Genomic DNA, 19,411 nt, shown 5'->3' with positions numbered 1-19,411 from the left:
CTCATTTGCCTGTATCTCAGTAAGTCTGTCATCCACTCCAAGAGGTTCCCCTTCAGTCCTGTGCACTCCAATTTCCCCATTAGTCACTTTTGGGATACCTTATCAAAGGCTTTCTCCAGATCTAAATACAGTCCACCCAACTATCTCTCTCGTGTAGCATGTCAATCACCCTTGGGTAGAAGCTCAACAAGTTGAAAACACATGACCTTCCACTTCTGAATCCAAACTGACTTTCTGCCAAAATGACCATCTCCTCCAGATATTTTATCCATCTGTCTTTCAGGATTTTCTCGCACAGTTGTGCTGCCAAGCTGGCCAGGGACACTGGTCTATAATTCAGGGTTTCCTCTTTGTTCCCTCCCATATAAATTGCTACTACATTGGCCCCCTTCCATTCCCAAGGCACTTTCTCTTCTTCCAGAGAACACACAGTTAAACCGTGAGTTTTATCCACCTGTTGTTCTCTACATTCCTTTAGTATCCAGTTAGAGATCCCGTCAGGTCCTGGGGCCTTCCTCATATCTTGAGTTTCCAGTAATTTGTATACTTCTTGCACTTCAACTTTTACATCATTTAACACTTCATTTCTAATCATTCCCTCCTCCTCCACAAAATCACTTGCTCTTGTGAAGACTGATTGGAAGCATTTGTTCATTATTTCAGCATGCATAACTGCATCTCTATAGGCATTTCCTTTTACTTTCAGCTTATTGATTCCTTCCTTTTGTTTTAATTTACCATCAGTAACCCTGTTCTTCCATACATTTGTCAGTTATACTTTTTTCAGAGTTTCTCTCTTCCTCTCTATGTATTCTTGTACAGTCATCCCTTAACATCCATGTTTTTAACATACACAGTTTTAAATATCCGCGGATGGATATAACATAAACGGTTTTAAATAACTGCATGTGGCTACAGTACCGGGGCCAGATTCACTAAAGCATATTACATCATTGAACTCTGCTGACACTGTTCACTGCAAATGTAACATTATCCCAGGCACAGTTCATGGCTGTTTTAGTGATGGCATTATCCAGTGAATCAAATATAACACTCTTCCTTTTGGCCACTTCATTTATTAATGCCATTAATTCATCAGGGGAAAAGTTAGGACGGGCTGGCTGGGAGTATTTCTTTTTTCCATGTACCTTTGATGAGCTGGTCTAAACCTCCCTCCCTCTCTCTCTTGTCCCCCTCAATGAGCTGGTCTAAACCAGTTTGCTGCCCTCCCCCCCCCTCTCTCTGGTAAATAATATGAAGCAATTCTCACCCAAATCGCACTGAAATCATACGAGAGTGGCTGAAAGTGTTATTTTATATTGTGAATTACTGTGATTAAATACAAATGATTTAGTGATATTTTTGCAAGAATCAGAGAAGTCATGATGCTGAGTGCATTAGTTAATGCACATTTTTGCGATTGCAGATTGTGCAGCTGTGCTATGAAATGACTCATGACATTATATCAATAAGCTTTATAAGAGCCAGTGGTAATAAAAGTCATTCATGAAGTTTGATAAAGTTTGTAATGATTTTCCTCACGTTGTTACTGTTTCCCTAAAGTCTAAAGTCAACGTAAACACTGGAATATCGTAACAAAATCATAGGAGACTGGCAAGAAGTGTTTTACTTTTATTATTATTGCAATTGCTGTGATGAGGTAACATGGCTGTAACCCTGTTTTGTATGGAAAAATCTTGTGGTTTGGTGGAAATTTCCACCTCTCTGGGCGACTTGCTGTGTCAGTCAAAACGTACCTTGTATTCTCTCAAACCGTTCTCTGTGCATGGCTTGGAGTGCCTACGGACATGCAGTTTGTTGCAAACAATAATAGAAAGATTGATGTTAAAAATTTTCTCTCTCAAGATTTATGGTAAGTGGGTTAAAACACGAGTTGAAAACACCCAATTTTTTTTCTATTTCTCCACAGTGAGCACAGTCAGTACATTGACATCACAGCCATTGCAACCAAAGGGTTAAGGGGAGTCCAGGGTTGTTTTTAAGGGGGACAGCAGATATGCGCGGAGTTTTAACATATGCGGGTGTCTTTATTAGCTAACCCCAGTGGATGTTAACCCTCTCAGGCACAGGTGGTTTGAGTCGTTAGATTTTTTAACAACCTGTAAAGTGCACCATGACACGAATTGGGTAAAAAAAAATACCAAAATATGACACACATCGGCAGGAAACTTGTGTCCTCCTTTGTTTGACACGATGTGCATCATGGTGCGTTGTACAGAATGGTATTTAATGACTCGATTGGAGTCCATGCATGAAAGGGTAAAGGGAGCACTGTATATTCATTTCTAGTTCTTTTAAACAGTATTCTTCCTTTGCTCTGTCACTACTTCTCTTTCTTATCCCTTTCTGTTTTTGCAGTCAAACACCTGTTGTTGAACCAGTCATTTCTCCAGTTCTCATTCCCAGTAACTTCTGGCACATGCTTTTCCACACCCATATTAAAGAAGTCTAGAAAGATATCCCACTTCTTTTGTATATCTCTTGTAACTTCTGAACTTTGCCAATCTGCTTCTTCGAAAAATTTTCTCAATCCCGTAAAGTTTGCTTTCCCAAAGTAATATCTTCCATGCCTGTATAGCTCATCTCTTGTCTCCGTATTTCTTTCTGTTGTTTGGAACTCTATCATTACTACATAATCACAGTTCCTATAGGGCACAGATATTTCAGAGAGTCAGTTGCATCAGGTTCTTTGGTTAGAATTAAATCTAGTTTTGTTGTGTGTCATCACCTCTAAATCTCGTCTCTTCTTTGACCCACTGGGTCATTACAGTATCCAATGCAATATTTAACAGTATACTGTACTTGTAATGACTGAAATGAAACTGAACAAAGTAATCACTGGTCTGACCGAGATTTGATCTCAGGCCCTTCTTCCTGAATTTTCCTCCATCCTTTATATTCATCCTTGATTTCCTTAATGCATCATCATGCATCTTTGTTTTTTATTAATACCCTTTGAGTTTACTTTTCATCCTATCCCTGTCTTCCTCCAGCCTCATATTTTCTCCTTTAAGCTGTTCTATTTCATTTGAGGCTGAATCATTCCTCACTTTTAATTTTTGTATTTCTCTCTCTTGCTCTGTGCTATGTGAACAGATGCTCCCCACCTCATTTTTCAATTCCTTAATCTCTTTCTTTTGTTGTAGTGTTCATTCATGCAACTCTGTAATTACTGACCATACCTTAGAACTGTATATATGTAATGGGGTCTGTAAAAAAAGCCCATGTTGCTTAGAGGCAAGTGGGGATCCTCTAGTTAGCCCAGTGGTAATGTGCACGCATGATAAGCATGAGGACCTGAAATCAAATCTTGGCCAGGACAGTGTGAATAATTTGTTAAGTTTCAGTTTGGTTATTACTCATACAGAACATTGTATATTAGTAGCTGAGAGTGAGGAACCTTTATGTTCTCCAGTGCAGTAAATGATAACTTTTGTTAAAGAATATTGACCTTTCCAAGTACACTGACAGCTTGTCTTCAAAGGGAAAAAAGTTTTTAACTGTATTAGCTGACCAAAAACTTGGTAATGAATGTTGTTTTGTTACCTCAGATGAAGCTGCACGTGAAGCTCTAACTGATATGCCCCCACGCTCAGAGGAGGAGCTGGATGCTGTCACTCTTCATAATCAGGTAGAAATCCATTTACTACAGCATTGCCTCTACTCCTCCATTAGAGTAGTTTGTCATTCCATAGCCAGATGCCTCACTTAAAAAGGGGGTAGTCTTGAATGAATTCCCTTCGCCATGTCCCCTGTTGTCATGTGTCCCTCTTTCCATCCCATACCACTCATTCATATAATTCTTCATTGTTTCCCTCTACCTAATCTTAAGTCTCCCTCTCGCTGTCTTTGCGTCCATCTCCTCACTCACTTATGTTCTCCAATCATTTTTTCACTTTCCATTCTTTCCACATGCCAAAACCATGTCAAGGTACTTCACATCACATCAACAGCATAATGCTTTAGTGGTATAAGCCATTTACCAAGACATAACCCTCTAAGATGTATCCAAATCATTTTAGTAAACATAACCTGGTTTGGCATTAGCTAGTGGATGTTCTATCTATCTGTCTATTGCCAGATGCCTTATTCCCATAAGGGGTGGCCATAAACAAATTGCCTCCATGTCGCCCTGTCCCCCGTCATTTGACTGCCCTGCTCCCAGCTCACACTTCCCTGTCTCATATACCTCTCCACTCCATCCCTCTATCTCATCCTTGGCCTCCCCCTCCCTCTCCCTCCTCCACTTCACTCACATACACTCTCCTCATCAGTCTCTCGCTCTCCATCCTTTCCACACATCCAAACCACCTCAGTGTGTTTCTCCTAGCATTTCCTATCACATCCATATCCACACCACAATGCTCCTTCTCTTCCTTTTTTGTCAGTCTGTCTCTCCATGTGACTCCACATGCTCCTCTCACATAACTCATTTCCACTGCTCTCACTCTTGACTTCTGTCCCTCCTACAAGGTCCAAGCTTCACTTCCATACGTTAGAGTTGGTATCACAATACTGTCATGTAGTAGCTTTTTCACATCCATGCTCTCCTCCCTGTTTCTTATCGCTTCTTTCAAGGAACCAGCAACCCTTCTTCCATGTTGCACCCTTTCAAGCACTTCCCCCTCCAAACTTCCATCTTTACTCATCACACTACCCAGGTACTTAAACATACTCACATTTTCCATTTCCTCCTCATCCAACCTCACTGTACATCCACTGACTTCAGTTCTATCGAAGACCATAACTTTACTCTTCCTTACATTTGCCTCTAGATTCCATTTCTTACACACCCTCCCAAACTCATTCACCAAGCCTTGCAGCTCCCCTTCGTCTTCACTTAACAACACAGTATCATCTGCAAACAACAGTACAGGTAGTTTCCAAACACTCCCCTCTCTCACTAGAGCCACTCCAACATCCATTGCCCTACCTTGCATCTCTTTTATAACCCTATCCATATACAGATTGAACAACCATGGAGACATGACACATCCTTGTTTCAATCCAACCTTCAAATAAAAAAATTCACTCAGTTCACTATCCACACGCACTGCAGCCTCAGCACCCTCATACATACTCTTCGCGGCCTTCAACAACTTCCCATCTACTCCATATATTCTTAATACTTTCCACAGTCCTTGTCTATGCACCCTGTCATATGCTTTCTCCAAATCCATGAAGGCCACATACAACTTCTTTCCCTTCTCTAGAAACTTTCCACTAAAGATCTAAGAATGAATATCTGATCTACACAGATATTCATATTTAGGGGAGGCAGTGGCTCAGATGGTAGAGAGGTGGCCCGCGGTCCTACCGGACCCAGGTTCAAATCCCTGCTGGGACAGGGAACAGTTTAAGGATTTGAATTTTATGTAAAGCAGACTTTACCGATCTACCGGAAGACCCGCCGACATGTCGTAAAAAATACCCCCTCTAATACCAATACACCAGTCCTGTATAAGGCAGCCCTAGCATGTATTCAATATGGAGGGTGGGTGTTAGTGCCGAATTGGTGATATGTAGAGGTGTATGATATGTAGGACTACTGGGTCTTGGGAGCAGGCTGTGAAGCCTATGCCCAGAGTCAAGCGCACACACACACACACACACACACACACACACACACAAAACTCTTCCCTTTCTAAAATCTCCCTGTTCTTCTCCAACTAATTCCTCTGTTATATCCCTAACTCAGTCAATAAGTATCCTACCATATACTTTTCCTATTACACTAAGAAGACAAATGCCCCTATGATTACCACACACTTCTTTTTCCCCTTTTCCTTTGTACAGGGGAATAATTATACATGACTTCTAATCCTCCCGGACTGTGCCCTCCTCCCAGGCCAATCTGCACATCTGCCACATCCATTCTACTGCTATCTCTCCCCCATGCTTCTGCATTTCACCACACACTCCATCAATTCCTGGGACTTTCCCCATTTTAACTTTCTTCATTGCAACCACAGCTTCCATCTTACTGATTTCTTCCTCGCTTCTCATATCCCTCCTTCTCCCAGCCATTCCCCAGCCACCTATACTTACGTTACTTTCATTCTCTGTGTTCAACAATTCTTCAAAGTGTTCCCTCCATCTGCTCACTTTTTCTCCCCTCTCCACAAGTAATCTACCATTTTTATCTTTCACTCCCCAGCTAACTTCATTGACACCCTGTCTAACTTTCTTTATCTCTTTTCAGAGCAGTTTCTTACATTCCCTCCACTTTGCACTCAAGTTCCCTCCAAATTCCTCATCCACTCTTTTCTTACTCTTTCTTACTAATCTTTTCACCCCTCTCTTCTTCTCGACATATAACTCTCTCTTCCATCTCCCAACTTCTTCCACGCCTCTGTTTCTCATCTACTCACTATATGCTTTCTTCTTATTTGCCACAGCCTCTCTCACCTCTTCAATCCCCCATGCTGTTCCCTGCACCCCCTTTTGTCTTCTCTTCTCCCCACACACCACCTCACGTGCTGCACAGATTTTGTCTGTGAATATCTTGTACACACCTTCCACGTCCCCCATCTGCTTCAATCTATATTTACCCAATTGCTCTTCCAGTGGATGTTCGTGGATTAATTTGCTTGTGAACTAGATATCGTTTATGAGTATTCTCAATCAGTTACCCACATCTTTTTAATTAATAGCCACCATAGAGATGTGGCATGATCATTAGTATATTTAACACCTGCTAATTTTTGCACTGTCATTCAGGTTCAGTCATGGTAATACTTAATTGACATTCAAGACTAACAACCAATCTGGAACAGAGAAGTGTAGATTAATTTGGATAGAATCAGAGGTTGTAACTCACCCAGCAATGTTTACTTACTAAACACTCCAGGTCTAGAATGCTGTTCATGGCCATTTGTAGGATTTAAATACATAATAGGTGAAGTATGGGAAATTCAATTTGTGCCATCTTTTAGCAGCAACAGAATTACATTTTGATACCCTAAAGGCCTGCTACTTTCATGCATTGTTTTGAAAACAGAATACAAAATCAAAAGTTATGGCTTTCTTATATTTAAACCTGTTTCTACCCAGCAACACTTTTGATGTGACCAAATGTATAATAGCTACATGGAATTTTAATCTGAACTGCTGTTAAATCAAAACTTTCTGCTAATGTTTTCTTGATGATACAGGCCCTGATGAATATGGAGACCAAACCAACTGAAGGCTTTGAGAAAATGCAGTTCCTATTAGGCCAGAATCCATTTCCTCCAGAAACATTTGGAAATCTGTTACTTCTTTATTGCAAGTATGAGTATTACCACTTAGCTGCTGATGTCTTGGCAGAGAATGCTCACCTCACGTACAAATATTTAACTCCGGTAAGTTCAAGCAGTTTTCTCAAACAATCCTTTCACTGTGTCTTTTGGTAAATTTTATTACTGTGGAGTGAGTTTTGTCTGGGTTTCATTGAAAAGAATTTGAGTTTTTAATTGCATATTTCTGTACCTTAGTTATAAATACTGTTGAAGTTGTGTATTTCTGAACTTGATGTGCATTTTGTGCTATATTTTGACCATTTTATTCTGTGTAAGTAGCGTGATCTTATGCTAAAAACACCCGCAGCACCTGTTTGACTTCCTGGATGCCCTGATCACACAACAAACAGCAGCATCAGAGGCGTACCGCAAGTTTGATGAACTGGGATCCCGGCATATTGAACTGTTGCGGAAGCTGACCAAAGTGGTTCAGGAGGCCCGGCAGAACCACGACGATGACCAAGTGAAGATTGCTGTTAATGAATATGAGGAAGTTCTTGAGAGGTATCCTGCTCTTGAATTCCATTTAGCATTTTTAACACTCCTAGTGGTTATGTCCTGTAAGGGACTTCACAAGAGGGAACAGGGCATTTGAGAGGATAATAATGAATATTAGAAATTACATAATTATTCTTTCAGTCCCATGGAGTTGACTGTAAAACACCACAGTATGAAGCTGTTGGGAGGGCATGTGGTTTTTTCTCAATCCCTCAGCTCAGCTCTACAATTTTTAGCATGCAATGGCAGATGAATTTCAGATCACTACACAAATATCAGAGATGGAAAGTGAGAGAGAGAGAGAGAGAGAGAGGAAAGCAGAGAATCAAATGTATGGATGAAGTTCATAAATTCTGGAGCAGAATTAAACAGACTGACAACTATATGGTTAGAAACTAGGAAGCTGAGAGGGGCTTCTGGCCTGTACTGGACTGGTGCCAGCTGATGCTGATGATGATAAACCCATTGCTGGTGATTAGTTATGTATGGTTTCTTAGGCTTCTAGACATTACCACATGAACTCCTCTCTGGGAATAGAAGTTCCTATAGACATAAAGGGAACTGAAGCAGGAGATCAATAGGCTTTTATTCCATATGACCAATTTTCATGGGGTGAGAGAATCCTTGAGATCCTTGTAGAGAATCTAATTTTAATCCTCCTTGGGTTAACCTTCATCGATGAAGGTAAATGATTTTGCCTATTGGCTTAAACGTGGCACCAAACAATGACACTTTGAAACATCGCATTTTCCAAAATCATTTTCTGATACTATATACTGAGTATATAATTTCACCATGGTATGGCAAAAGCAGCAAACAGATTAAAAAAGGGATGAAGCAGAGGAGTCATTCTCAGGTAGGGTAACCATAAACAGGCATCCATGGTAATGCTGATTGTAGAAGTGGGACAACTTGGTACAAAAAACAGTTTTATTTTCAACCAATTTCATTAATTTTTTCAAAGATATGAAGATTGTGTATGTTTAGTGGCAATCTTATCTGTGTCCTGTATTTTGATTTGCTGGAGATCTCTTTACATAATGCTTGACTTATCTTGCTTTCTAGCACGTGTACTTGAAGTGATTGTTGACGAAATGGATTGATGCTGTTAACTTTTAATTCTCCGGTTCTTTCTTGATATAATATTGTCCTTGTTTGATGCTTTGAAGATATTATCCATATATTTCTCATTAGCTGCTTTTGAATGGTCAACCTAGCTAGCAGTGCAGTCAATACCTTGGTTGGAATGTGGGAACTGCTGATTCAGAATACCCTTCATAGCAGCGTGGTATTAACCAGTGGGGTTCATTCATGCTATCCCAAGATATGGTGTTGAATAGTTTGGGTATTTCAGTATACAGAACCACCTGGCAGTGATGCCTTCATCTCTTAACTTCTTCTTGTCCTTTCTGTAAGTTTTTTAATGTTGGTTGTATATTACATGGATGGTAGCTTTTATTGTCACCAACTCAGTAGGTAATCCTGATGGAGCTGTCTGACAAATTTTGACCCCACAGTTGGATCAAGTGAGCTCTGATATGTATTGAGGACCACCCAGCAGCCTCTGTGCAACCCATTACTATATTGACTGGAAAGATTAAGTTCTTACATCAATTCCCTCATGGCATTCTGTCTGGATAATTAGATTTAGAGTATTGGCTGACTTGAAGCCTGCATAGATTAAACCCTTCGTCCTGAATGTGTCCTCTTTATTGTATTTTTGCTACCTCCAGACAGTTTTATTCAACCTAGGGAGGACCTATAATAGTAAAAGGGATAATGTAAGCTGTGTGTAACCCCAGCAGTTAGAAAAGATTATCCTAAACTGAATACAGTGATCAAGTGACAGTATGAATAAGATTAATATACCATCATCTGACTGATGCAGCAGAATTATGGTTAGATGGTGAACTGTGACACTGTATATTCATTTACAGTTCTGATTATTCCTGAAACACAGATTTCTCATAACTATAGTTCATCTTAATTAGGTGAAAATTTTTGTCATTTTGCAGTTTATTTTTAAAAAATGCAGTACTGTATTATGGCTCTAAATCCCTTCTATAGCACTTCTTCATAACTAGCACCATACTTTTGTGCTAATCTTTTGTCACAACTCTGCATTTAAAGCAGAGAGACAACAGTTTTTTGTCTAATTAAGTGAACAGAGTGTGGAAGTCACACATGTAACTGCTTGCTCTTTTGTTGATGATGCATTATTATGATAGTTTTGTCATATTTATGTGTCTCTCTTTATAGGTATATTCCAGTTCTGATGGCACAAGCAAAAATATATTGGGATCTGGAAAACTACTCTCAAGTGGAAAAGATCTTCAGGAAATCTGTGGAATTTTGCAATGAATCTGACATATGGAAACTCAATGTTGCTCACGTTTTGTTCATGCAAGAGAACAAATTCAAAGAAGCCACAGGATTTTATGAGCCTATTGTGAAGAAGAATTATGACAATGTAAGTACCACTTAGTTCATTGTATGGAATTGCATGTACAGGTACTTTTACACAGTTCAGTACATTGACATTTTATGCTGAATAGTAAGTGTGGAGAATGCATTAAGGAAGAAAGATATTTATTGATATATACAGGGTGGCTCATATATAATGCACCTCTTCCACTACACCAGGCAAAATCTTGTGTTGAGGGGACAGTTTGGCCAGTGTTACTTCTGTCTTCCCTGCATCGATTATTCATTTCCTACTCCTACTGCTATAGCCATGCCCATATTAGCTGACTGAGCCGTCCCCACAACATGTACAATACAGTATTGCGATGTGAGTTTTTAGTGGAGTGCTATTTTCAGCCCCCCCCCCCCTCCCCCCCCTTTTTTTTTTTTCCCCATATAGAACAGAGGAAGGAAAAACAAAAGAATAAAAAAAATAATCCATACGCCAGATTAGAGGTGTCCTTCATTTATTAAAAATCTGTAACAGTTGGACTTGAACAGCCGTAGGTTGAACTTTGGGGAGAAACCACTCTGGGGAATCGAGTCCCAAAGAGATGCAGTTCAGGAAATTAAAGAATTCCGATAGGCAGAAGTTCTGGAATATGGCAGTGTGACAGTCCAGTTATTTAAGAGGAGCCCGTGGAGTCACATGGAGAGACAGGGTGACGAATGAGGATATAAAGGAGCGTTGTGGTGTGGATGTGGGTGTGATAGGAAGCGTTATGAGGAACACACCGAGGTGGTTTGGCCATGTGGAGAGGATGGAGGGTGAAAGACTGACGAAGAGAGTGTATGTGAGTGAGGTGGAGGGGAGAAGAGGGAGGGGGAGGCCGAGGATGAGATGGAGGGATGAGGTTAGAGGTATATGAGAGAGGGGAATGTGAGTTGGGAGCAGGGCAGTGAAATGGCGGGGTACAGGGTGACGTGGAGGCAATTTGTTTGTGGCCACCCCAAATGGGATTGAGGCGTCTGGCAATAGATAGATAGACAGTCCAGTCATGAGCACTACCAGATACCTATGTAGGGTGGGGGAAGGCATGGAGAGGTGGCACAGTGGATGCAACTTCATCTGAGCATTTTCCATAAAAGCATCTGTAAAGTAATGCAAGAGAGGAAACGTTCCATCTTACTTGTAGTGGAGGCAGTTAATTTGTAATAGTAGGGTTATTAATAATTCTGACATCTTTGTTCTGAATTTTGTCCAGTTATTTTAGTGCAACCTCCCCCCACATCCATTCCACAAGGGGGAGCAATATTGCAGCTGAGAGCACAAATGACTTTTATAAATTACAGCTAACAGCTCATCTGTGAAGAAGTTACAGACTCTGTGCAGTAACCCAAGTTTCTTTGAAGGATTTTAGGAAGTGATCTAACTTGAGAGGTCCAGCTGAGGGCATTGTTAAGTGAAACACCAAGAATTTCAGGACTTTTAGTAGAGTTTGGAATATTAGTAGCACTGAAGGTAAGGGGTGTGAATGATGAGGTGAAGAGAGATTGTCCAGATGCTCGAGGATGCAGAGTTGACATAAGTGGATTAACTGAGACTAAGTGAAGAGGTGAGAGTGTGAAAGAGTGGGAGTATGGATGAGGTATATGTGTGGGAGTAGATGAGAATGAGAGGGCAAAAGAGGGTGTATGTATTGTTGTGTGTAAGTGATGGAAGGAGAATGTAAGAAATTATGGTTCAGTTGGTTCAATGAGTGTGTGGGTAAGATTGAAAGTGGGAATACAAATGTGGGCAATTGTGTATGTGTATGCGCTAAAGCAAGATCGTGCAAGCAGTGTGAAAGAAGAGTTCTGAGCAAACATGGAAGCGTGAATGGAAAAGTTTGAGTGGAATGAGAAAGTGTTTTTGATTGGGGAGATGAATGGAAAAGTAGAGAATGTGAAAGTGGATAAAGTAGTTGGTGAGTGGGGTGTGCCTGCAGAAGTGGATGAGAATGTCAGTGCTCTAGTGCACATTTGTGCTGGGAGGGGGTTGGTGATATTCAATACCCTCTTTGGGGACAAAATGATCCACTGTTTTATGTGGCAAGTGATGAGATGAGTGGGTTGTGAACTGATTGAACAGAAGGCAGTGATTGATTATGTGTGTGTGGATGATTGAATGAGAAGGTATGTAATGGGAGCAAGAGCATACAAAGGTTGGGGGAGTGGGTGAAAGTCAAGGTTCAAATACAGTGCAGGAATAGAAGGAGGGAAGGATATGAGGAAGTAGTCCATACAAGAAGGACAGAAATGTTTCTGGAGGATGGAAAAAAGGGAGAATATAAGAGAGAAGTGGAGGATCAATTGGGTACATATGATTTGGAGCAGATGGGGGAGGTGGAAGGTGTGTGCAAGATTTTCACAGAAGAAATCCTTACAGCATGTAAGGTAGCGTGTGGGATGAAGATTATATGTAGAGAGGAAGAAAGAGGTGAAAAGATTAGTAGGAGAGAGTAAGAAGATAGTGGATGAGGAATTTGGAAGGTATTTGAGTTTAAAATGGAGGGAATGTAAGAAAATGTTCTAGAAGGAAGTAAAGAGAGTTAGACAAGATGATAAAAAAGTTAGTAGGGGAATGAAAGATAAAAATGGTAGATTGATTGTGGAGAAGGAAGAAACGTGAGCAGATGAAGAGAACACTTTAAGGAACTGTTAAACATAGAGAATGAAAGTAATGCCAATATAAGAGGCTGGGGAATGGCAGGGAGAAGGATGGTGGTGAGAAGGGAGAATGAGATCAGTAGGATGGAAGTAGTGGAAGTAATGAAGATAGTCATAATAGAGGAAAGGCCCGGGAATTGATGGGGTGTGTGGTGAAATGATGAAGCATGGGGGAGAGATAGTAGTAGAATGAATATGGAAGATGTACAGATTGGCCTGGGAGGAAGTTAGAGTCCCGGAGGATTGGAAGTCAGGTATAAGTATTCCCCTGTACAAAGGAAAAGGGGAAAATGAAGTGTGTGGTAATCGTAGGGGCATTTGTCTTCTTAGTGTATTAGGCAAAGTATATGGTAGGATACTTATTGACAGAGTTAGGGAAATAACAAAGGAATTAGTTGGAGAAGAACAGGGAGGTTTTAGGAAGGGAAGAGGTTGTGGAGATCAAATATTCATCCTTAGGTCTTTAGTGGAAAAGTTTCTAGAGAAGGGAAAGAAGTTGTATGTGGCCTTCATGGATTTGGAGAAAGCATATGACAGAGTGGATAGACAAGGAATGTGAAAAATATGAATAAAATACGGAGTAAATGGGAAGTTCTTGAATGCTTTGAAGAATATGTATGAGGGTGCTAAGGCTGCAGTGTATGTCGATAATGAACTGAGTAAATTTTTCTATCTGAATGTTGAATTGAAACAGGGATGTGTCATGTCTCCGTGGTTGTGTAATGTATATATGGATGGGGTTATGAAAGAGATACAAGGTAGAGCAGTGGATGTTGGAGTGGCTATGGATGTGATTGAATATGTTAGGAAAAATACACAGAGGTGGTTTGCCTGTGTGGAGAGGATGGATAATGAAAGACTAACAAGGAGAGTGTATGTGAGTGAGGTGTGGGGGGAGGTAGGGGGCGATGCTGAGGATTAGATGGATGGATGGAGTGGGAGCTGGTGTACATTGTTATGAATTACGTGGAATTTCAGGTAGCATTGCTGATTTAAGACTGCAGGAAAAAAAAAAAATTGGTACAGTATGTAACTGTATTTTGGATTTTCTTCACCACATGAAATCCCAAGCTCTTAGGAAACCAGAAACAGTGACTCCCAATTGCTCTTCTGACTCCAATACCACTAGCTCTGTTCCATGCCAGCGATCTCAGAAAAGTAAATCATCATCATCATCAGCCAGACCTCCTTTCCCACCCTAGGGCAGGGTGAGGAGTAGCAATGTCCAGACAGCCCAAGTTTACCCAATTCAATGGGTTACACTTCCATTCTCTTATCGTTCAAGTCCCCGGAATCCTGGCTCTATCTGATGCGCTAAAAGCATTCACCAATTTCTGCAGCTTCACATAAACGTATCCAACAGAGTCAATCCGGATGCTGTCACATTAAAAAAGGGTGCCAGATTCTTGATCATGCAATACTTCTCACAAGATTCATCCAGCCAGCTCAGTCTTTTGTCAGTCCCTTTGTCTCACTGACTTCCTAACCTCTCTTCCTCACACACTCATCCACCATATCTCTCCATGTTTTCCTTGGCCTTCCTCACCTCCTTCCTCCATCAAATTTGTTCAGATATACCTTTTACACCACTCTATTGATATCCATTCTCTCCACATGATTATACCATCTCAGTACACTCTCTTCGACTCTGGTGTCCACAGACTTCCTCATTCTGCATCTTTCATGAATAATAATGATAAAACTAAATTAAGTAGATAAAATAAAAGTACAGGATACTGTACTCCATTTTTTATTTGGAAATATAGTGACTGAGTGTGTTAGACTGATGTGTATGGGAGGCAGTAGGTGGAGGTGTGCTGACATCAAGAAGAGATCTGAATCCCACAGGTATCTTTTTTTTTTTTTTTTTTTTTTTTTTTTTTTTTAATGTCCGACTTTGCGCAAAGGCTTCAGGGCCTATCCCCAAGTCCCAGAAGTTCTCCTTGGGGCCCAGTAGTCCTCCTACATCTCCACATGTCACCACTTCAGTGCTAATACCCACCATCCGTACAGAATACATGCCAGGACTGTTTCATGCAGGACTGGTGTTCTGGTATTAGCGGGGGTACTTTTATGACATGTCAGTGGGTCATCTTGTCAGTTAAAATGATTTGTGACAATTCCTTCCTTGCATCCCATCACTGCTAGATGCTAATATTGTCTGTAACTTGTTATATGGTTACACTCTGTGCCCTCGTTGGGGTGAAGGCTTTGTGTGGAGTGATGACTATTTGACCTCACTTAAAAAAAGAAAATGGGACAAAATTAGGAAAATATACATAACCCCTTCACTCCCATGACATCTTTTGCTTTTATTCTTACTACCTACAAAAGATTTTCTTTAAAGTAGGACAGACTTCTCAGATTGCAAGGATTAGATATATCCTGAAATAAGTCCTTCATTGATGAGGTCCTTTCCTAATGCAGATAAATTAATCTGGAGATAGCAAGAACAGAATAAAAAGAAGTCATCTGATGTTTCCATCTTCATTAGATCCTGAATGTGAGTGCCATAGTGCTTGCCAACCTGTGTGTGTCGTACATCATGACCAGCCAGAATGAGGAGGCAGAGGAGTTGATGCGCAAGATAGAAAAGGAGGAGGAACAGCTGGCTTATGAAGACCCAGACAAAAAGATATATCACCTGTGTATTGTCAACCTGGTTATTGGGTAACTCTGACTTGTTATTCCACACAGTCACAGATGCTGATGCAGTACTGTAGTTAGGCAGTCAAGTGTTTCCTTTTTCTAGTTCTCACCTTATGCTGGAGTGCATTGGTTTATTCATATAAAATCTTTGCAGTACAGATTAGGAGTTTTTCCACAGTCAGCAATCTCTTTCCACACAGGAGTTTATGAAAGCATCTTAGAAGCTGAAGGCAAAATGGTTATATGTGACCCCTCATTCATGCTTCATGATAAAGTGATGAAGTATTCCTGATACTGGCAAATTCAACCCTTATTATTTTTCAATAATTCCCTTTACTTAACAGAGTGAAAGTCCCTCGGTTACTTCTGTCAAGCTATTCCCCATCACTCCTGTATACTGTAGTATAAAGAGACACTTGTTCCATAGAACAATAAGTTAATAAGGTATGTGGCCAGCTGATCCACCCAGATACACTCCATCCTTCCAGTATCACTCACAACCATTCTTAGAGGCCTGAGACCCCAACATGAGAAAGCGACGGCCACATGAACCATCCATCCTAGTGTACAACAGTGGGTGCATCTCTAGCTTTACCAACCATAGCTTCATTTTGTATGTATTTTATCAGGAATATTTTAGGAATCCTGAAAGTAAAGGTTCTTCCTAATTTTCCTTAATTTCATTCTTATGTCTCAAGTAGGTGGGAGTACCCACCATTCACTCACTTTTTGTGCTACCTTCAGGTAGCTCCACAGTGAGTGGTAGTGTAGCCAAGGAGACAATTTAGTTTTACATTGGGTGTTAGCCATATTATCAGATGGATGCCTGGTGGTCTAGTGAGTTAGGTGCTCCAACTGGATGTGGCCAATAAGAGTTTATATAAGAAGGTTGGTTGGGGTTAATTGCTCGCATAATGTCAGTTAATGATTAACACCGGTAACTGATCACCCTCAACCTAAATATTTGCCCCACACCTCTGTGCTTCTGATGGGACAAGGAAGGATTGATTGATTGATGGACTGATTTGTCAAGTTACTAGGATAAGAATATTCCCTTTGTTACAGTGGTTCTTTCATAAAAGGTTATTGTAGCTAATTTACATCACATCCTTTGGAACTCCTTAAATTTGCCTGCAGTGGAAACTCTGGTTGTGAGAAGATAATGAAAATTGAAAATAAGCCTCCCTATCTGATGGATTACAGCTCCTCTCAGAATTATTTGAAGGTATAGAGCTTGTCAGAAATGTGGGGGAACAGCATCAGATGTTTATGCAACCAAAGAGGATTTATTGTACTGCTTAGAATGCCCTATCAGATATTAATTGTCTACCAACCTTGTTTCCTTCACTTGCTGCATCATTTTCTGCCAGATAGCACCTTTTCTGAAGCTGAGCCTGAGCACAAACTTCTTTGCACTTTTTAAAGTGTCCTACACAGAAGCACAAACTGTCCCTCATCAACTTGTAAGAATCAAAGAAGCCATACTGCCACATCCTGACAGGATTGTAAAATTTTTTGCTCTGATTATCACGTCATGATACTCACCTAAATTTTCATTGTCACTTATGATTTGTGCTCACTTTGCTGGATTCAAATACATGATTGCATGTTATGTACTTTATTATTGTTTGAACTAAAGGAATGCAGTCATGCCACCACTTACACTGGCTTGGTAGCCATAGCTATACAATAACATTGGGTGCTTAGTTTGTACAAAAAAAAAGAAAAGGAAAATGTTATAAATCACCTTCCTAGATTTCTTTTTTCTCTGAAGATAATAATAATCACCCAAAAATTGCTCATTAGTGTACCATTGCTGCCTAGAAAGCTGAACTGCCACTTGTAGATTTTAATAACAGTTGTATGATAAAACATGTGATATTTTACAACACTACTTATTTCTTATAAGAATTGCCTGTACAGTGCAACACTTGGTTTGTTGTCATTGAACATCATCACCATAATCATCATCATCATCATCATCATTTAATCCTGTTTTCCCTTTCACCTCAGTTGATAGCCAGATGTAATAAGATGAGGGTAAATTTGACTACTATCAATGGAAACTCATTCCTTCTTCATAACTAAGACATCAGAATCACACAGCTATGACTTAGTATTGAAGTTGCAAAAACAGCCAGGTTTTCATCTGAAAACATACCAGCTATAGTTCAGGACCATGACACTCTAGCCATGGCCTTTTCACTTTTTTTTTTTTTTTTTCCTGTTATTGGTATTATCTTTTCTCTTGCATGAGAAAAAAATAATTATTTATCATTGTATGTATTAGCAATATAATGTGCAAGGAGTTCTCTCAGTGTAAGGAGATCTGTCTTGAATGTGAATAATACCACATGGTGAATATCATATGGCAGTAACAAGAGGAAGTATAAAGCATATATTATATTGATGGGGTTTAGCGAGACTTTTAACCCCTTCACTATGAGAGATGTGTCTTAAAGCTGAATAGAATTATCTGGCAATGGCAAGAAGAAAATATAGTTATCATTATACTGGTAGTGTTAATAAGAGGCCACCCTTGTTATCAGCATAGATTCTGATGTGGTGTGATGAAAAGTTTACAAATAACATGCATTACTTTTGTAAGATACTATTTAAATCTGATCTGTAATTGTCTGATGCTTGTTCTCATGCATTTTTATGTGCATGATCAACAGGAGTTGTAGCTTGACTTAGGAATGAGTTCATTTTAGGTTCTGCTTATGTGCATGATGGTTAGAGTGCTGTACGTAGAGTGATACAGAACATTCCTTGCTGACCGCAGTCAGGTACTGAACAGTAATAATGATAGGACACTAATGCATCTCAAAGTTAGTGCTTACACTCTCTGTCCATGTAGAGGTCATATGCCTTCCTCATAATGAGATGTAATTCCATGCAACACTGATCTGGATAACTGTGTGATTGTTGTTCATTTTAGATTGTGTGCCTTTTTTACGAAATTACTGTACTTTCAATAAGTTAATTGATGTTATCACTACATGCACATTCTGTGTAATTCCTACTTATATATCTTCTTTCAGAACTTTGTACTGTGCTAAAGGTAACTACGAGTTTGGTATATCCCGTGTGATCAAGAGCCTTGAGCCTTACAACAAAAAACTTGGCACTGACACCTGGTAAGTCATTATCACAGGGCTAGTTATCCTGTCAATAAGTATAATTATTTTTTTTTTTTTATGTACAAAGACCACAAATATATATTAGATCAATTTCACCAAGAAAAAAAGTACTGTACTGTACTCCACTCCCAGTCAAGGATCACAGGAACATGAGGGGTACACAGTTCATAGCCTTAGCACAGGATTCATCCTACCCAAGTAACTATGTTGCACCATTCAACACCATAAAGGAACAAATACTGAACAACTTCTCAATACTACATAGGGTACCTCAGCAACAGCCTTCGTCCTCCACCCAGCACTACATTTCATAAGCACAGCCATCCAAAACCGTCTAAGTGATATCTTTCACAAACCTCCATCAGACATTATTCTCACAGAAACTGTCCTTCCCAGAGACACAGAACTGCATGTAGACAGACTATGATGTGGTCATCACTCTTCCCTGCTTCAGTACCAACACCAAATACAACTCTCAGACAATCCACTATGCCATCACCTTCATACAGCCACCCACCAAAAACACACTTACTCACCTTGTGCACCTCACTCTCACAACACAGACAATTAATTCTTCAGCATAGTTTTAACAAAAGATCTCTAGGAGCACCTGATTGAACAGGCCAGTTTCATGTAGTCCACTGAGTTTGTCAGATGAGCCTCATGTCATAACAACAGCAATATCAGTTTGGAATTTTTCAGGTACAA

At 40.0% G+C, this 19,411-nt stretch overlaps 1 protein-coding gene across 1 annotated transcript in view; it reads left to right on the top strand.

Moving 5' to 3' along the window:
- Window positions 1-19,411, top strand: part of Ttc30 (tetratricopeptide repeat domain 30) — a 48,584-nt gene that overhangs the window by 26,494 nt on the left and 2,679 nt on the right. Inside the window, exons 7-12 of the mRNA XM_080276637.1 lie at window positions 3,573-3,652; window positions 7,176-7,364; window positions 7,609-7,805; window positions 10,059-10,269; window positions 15,406-15,581; window positions 18,605-18,700. Coding sequence (XP_080132763.1) covers window positions 3,573-3,652; window positions 7,176-7,364; window positions 7,609-7,805; window positions 10,059-10,269; window positions 15,406-15,581; window positions 18,605-18,700 — 949 coding nt within the window. The remainder of the gene's footprint in view (window positions 1-3,572; window positions 3,653-7,175; window positions 7,365-7,608; window positions 7,806-10,058; window positions 10,270-15,405; window positions 15,582-18,604; window positions 18,701-19,411) is intronic.

The sequence above is a fragment of the Coenobita brevimanus genome, chromosome 7 (genome assembly GCF_032717465.1).
Source record: "Coenobita brevimanus isolate Jiangsu-jjx chromosome 7, ASM3271746v2, whole genome shotgun sequence".
NCBI lineage: Eukaryota > Metazoa > Arthropoda > Malacostraca > Decapoda > Coenobitidae > Coenobita > Coenobita brevimanus.
This window is presented reverse-complemented; position numbering and strand designations above follow the sequence as displayed.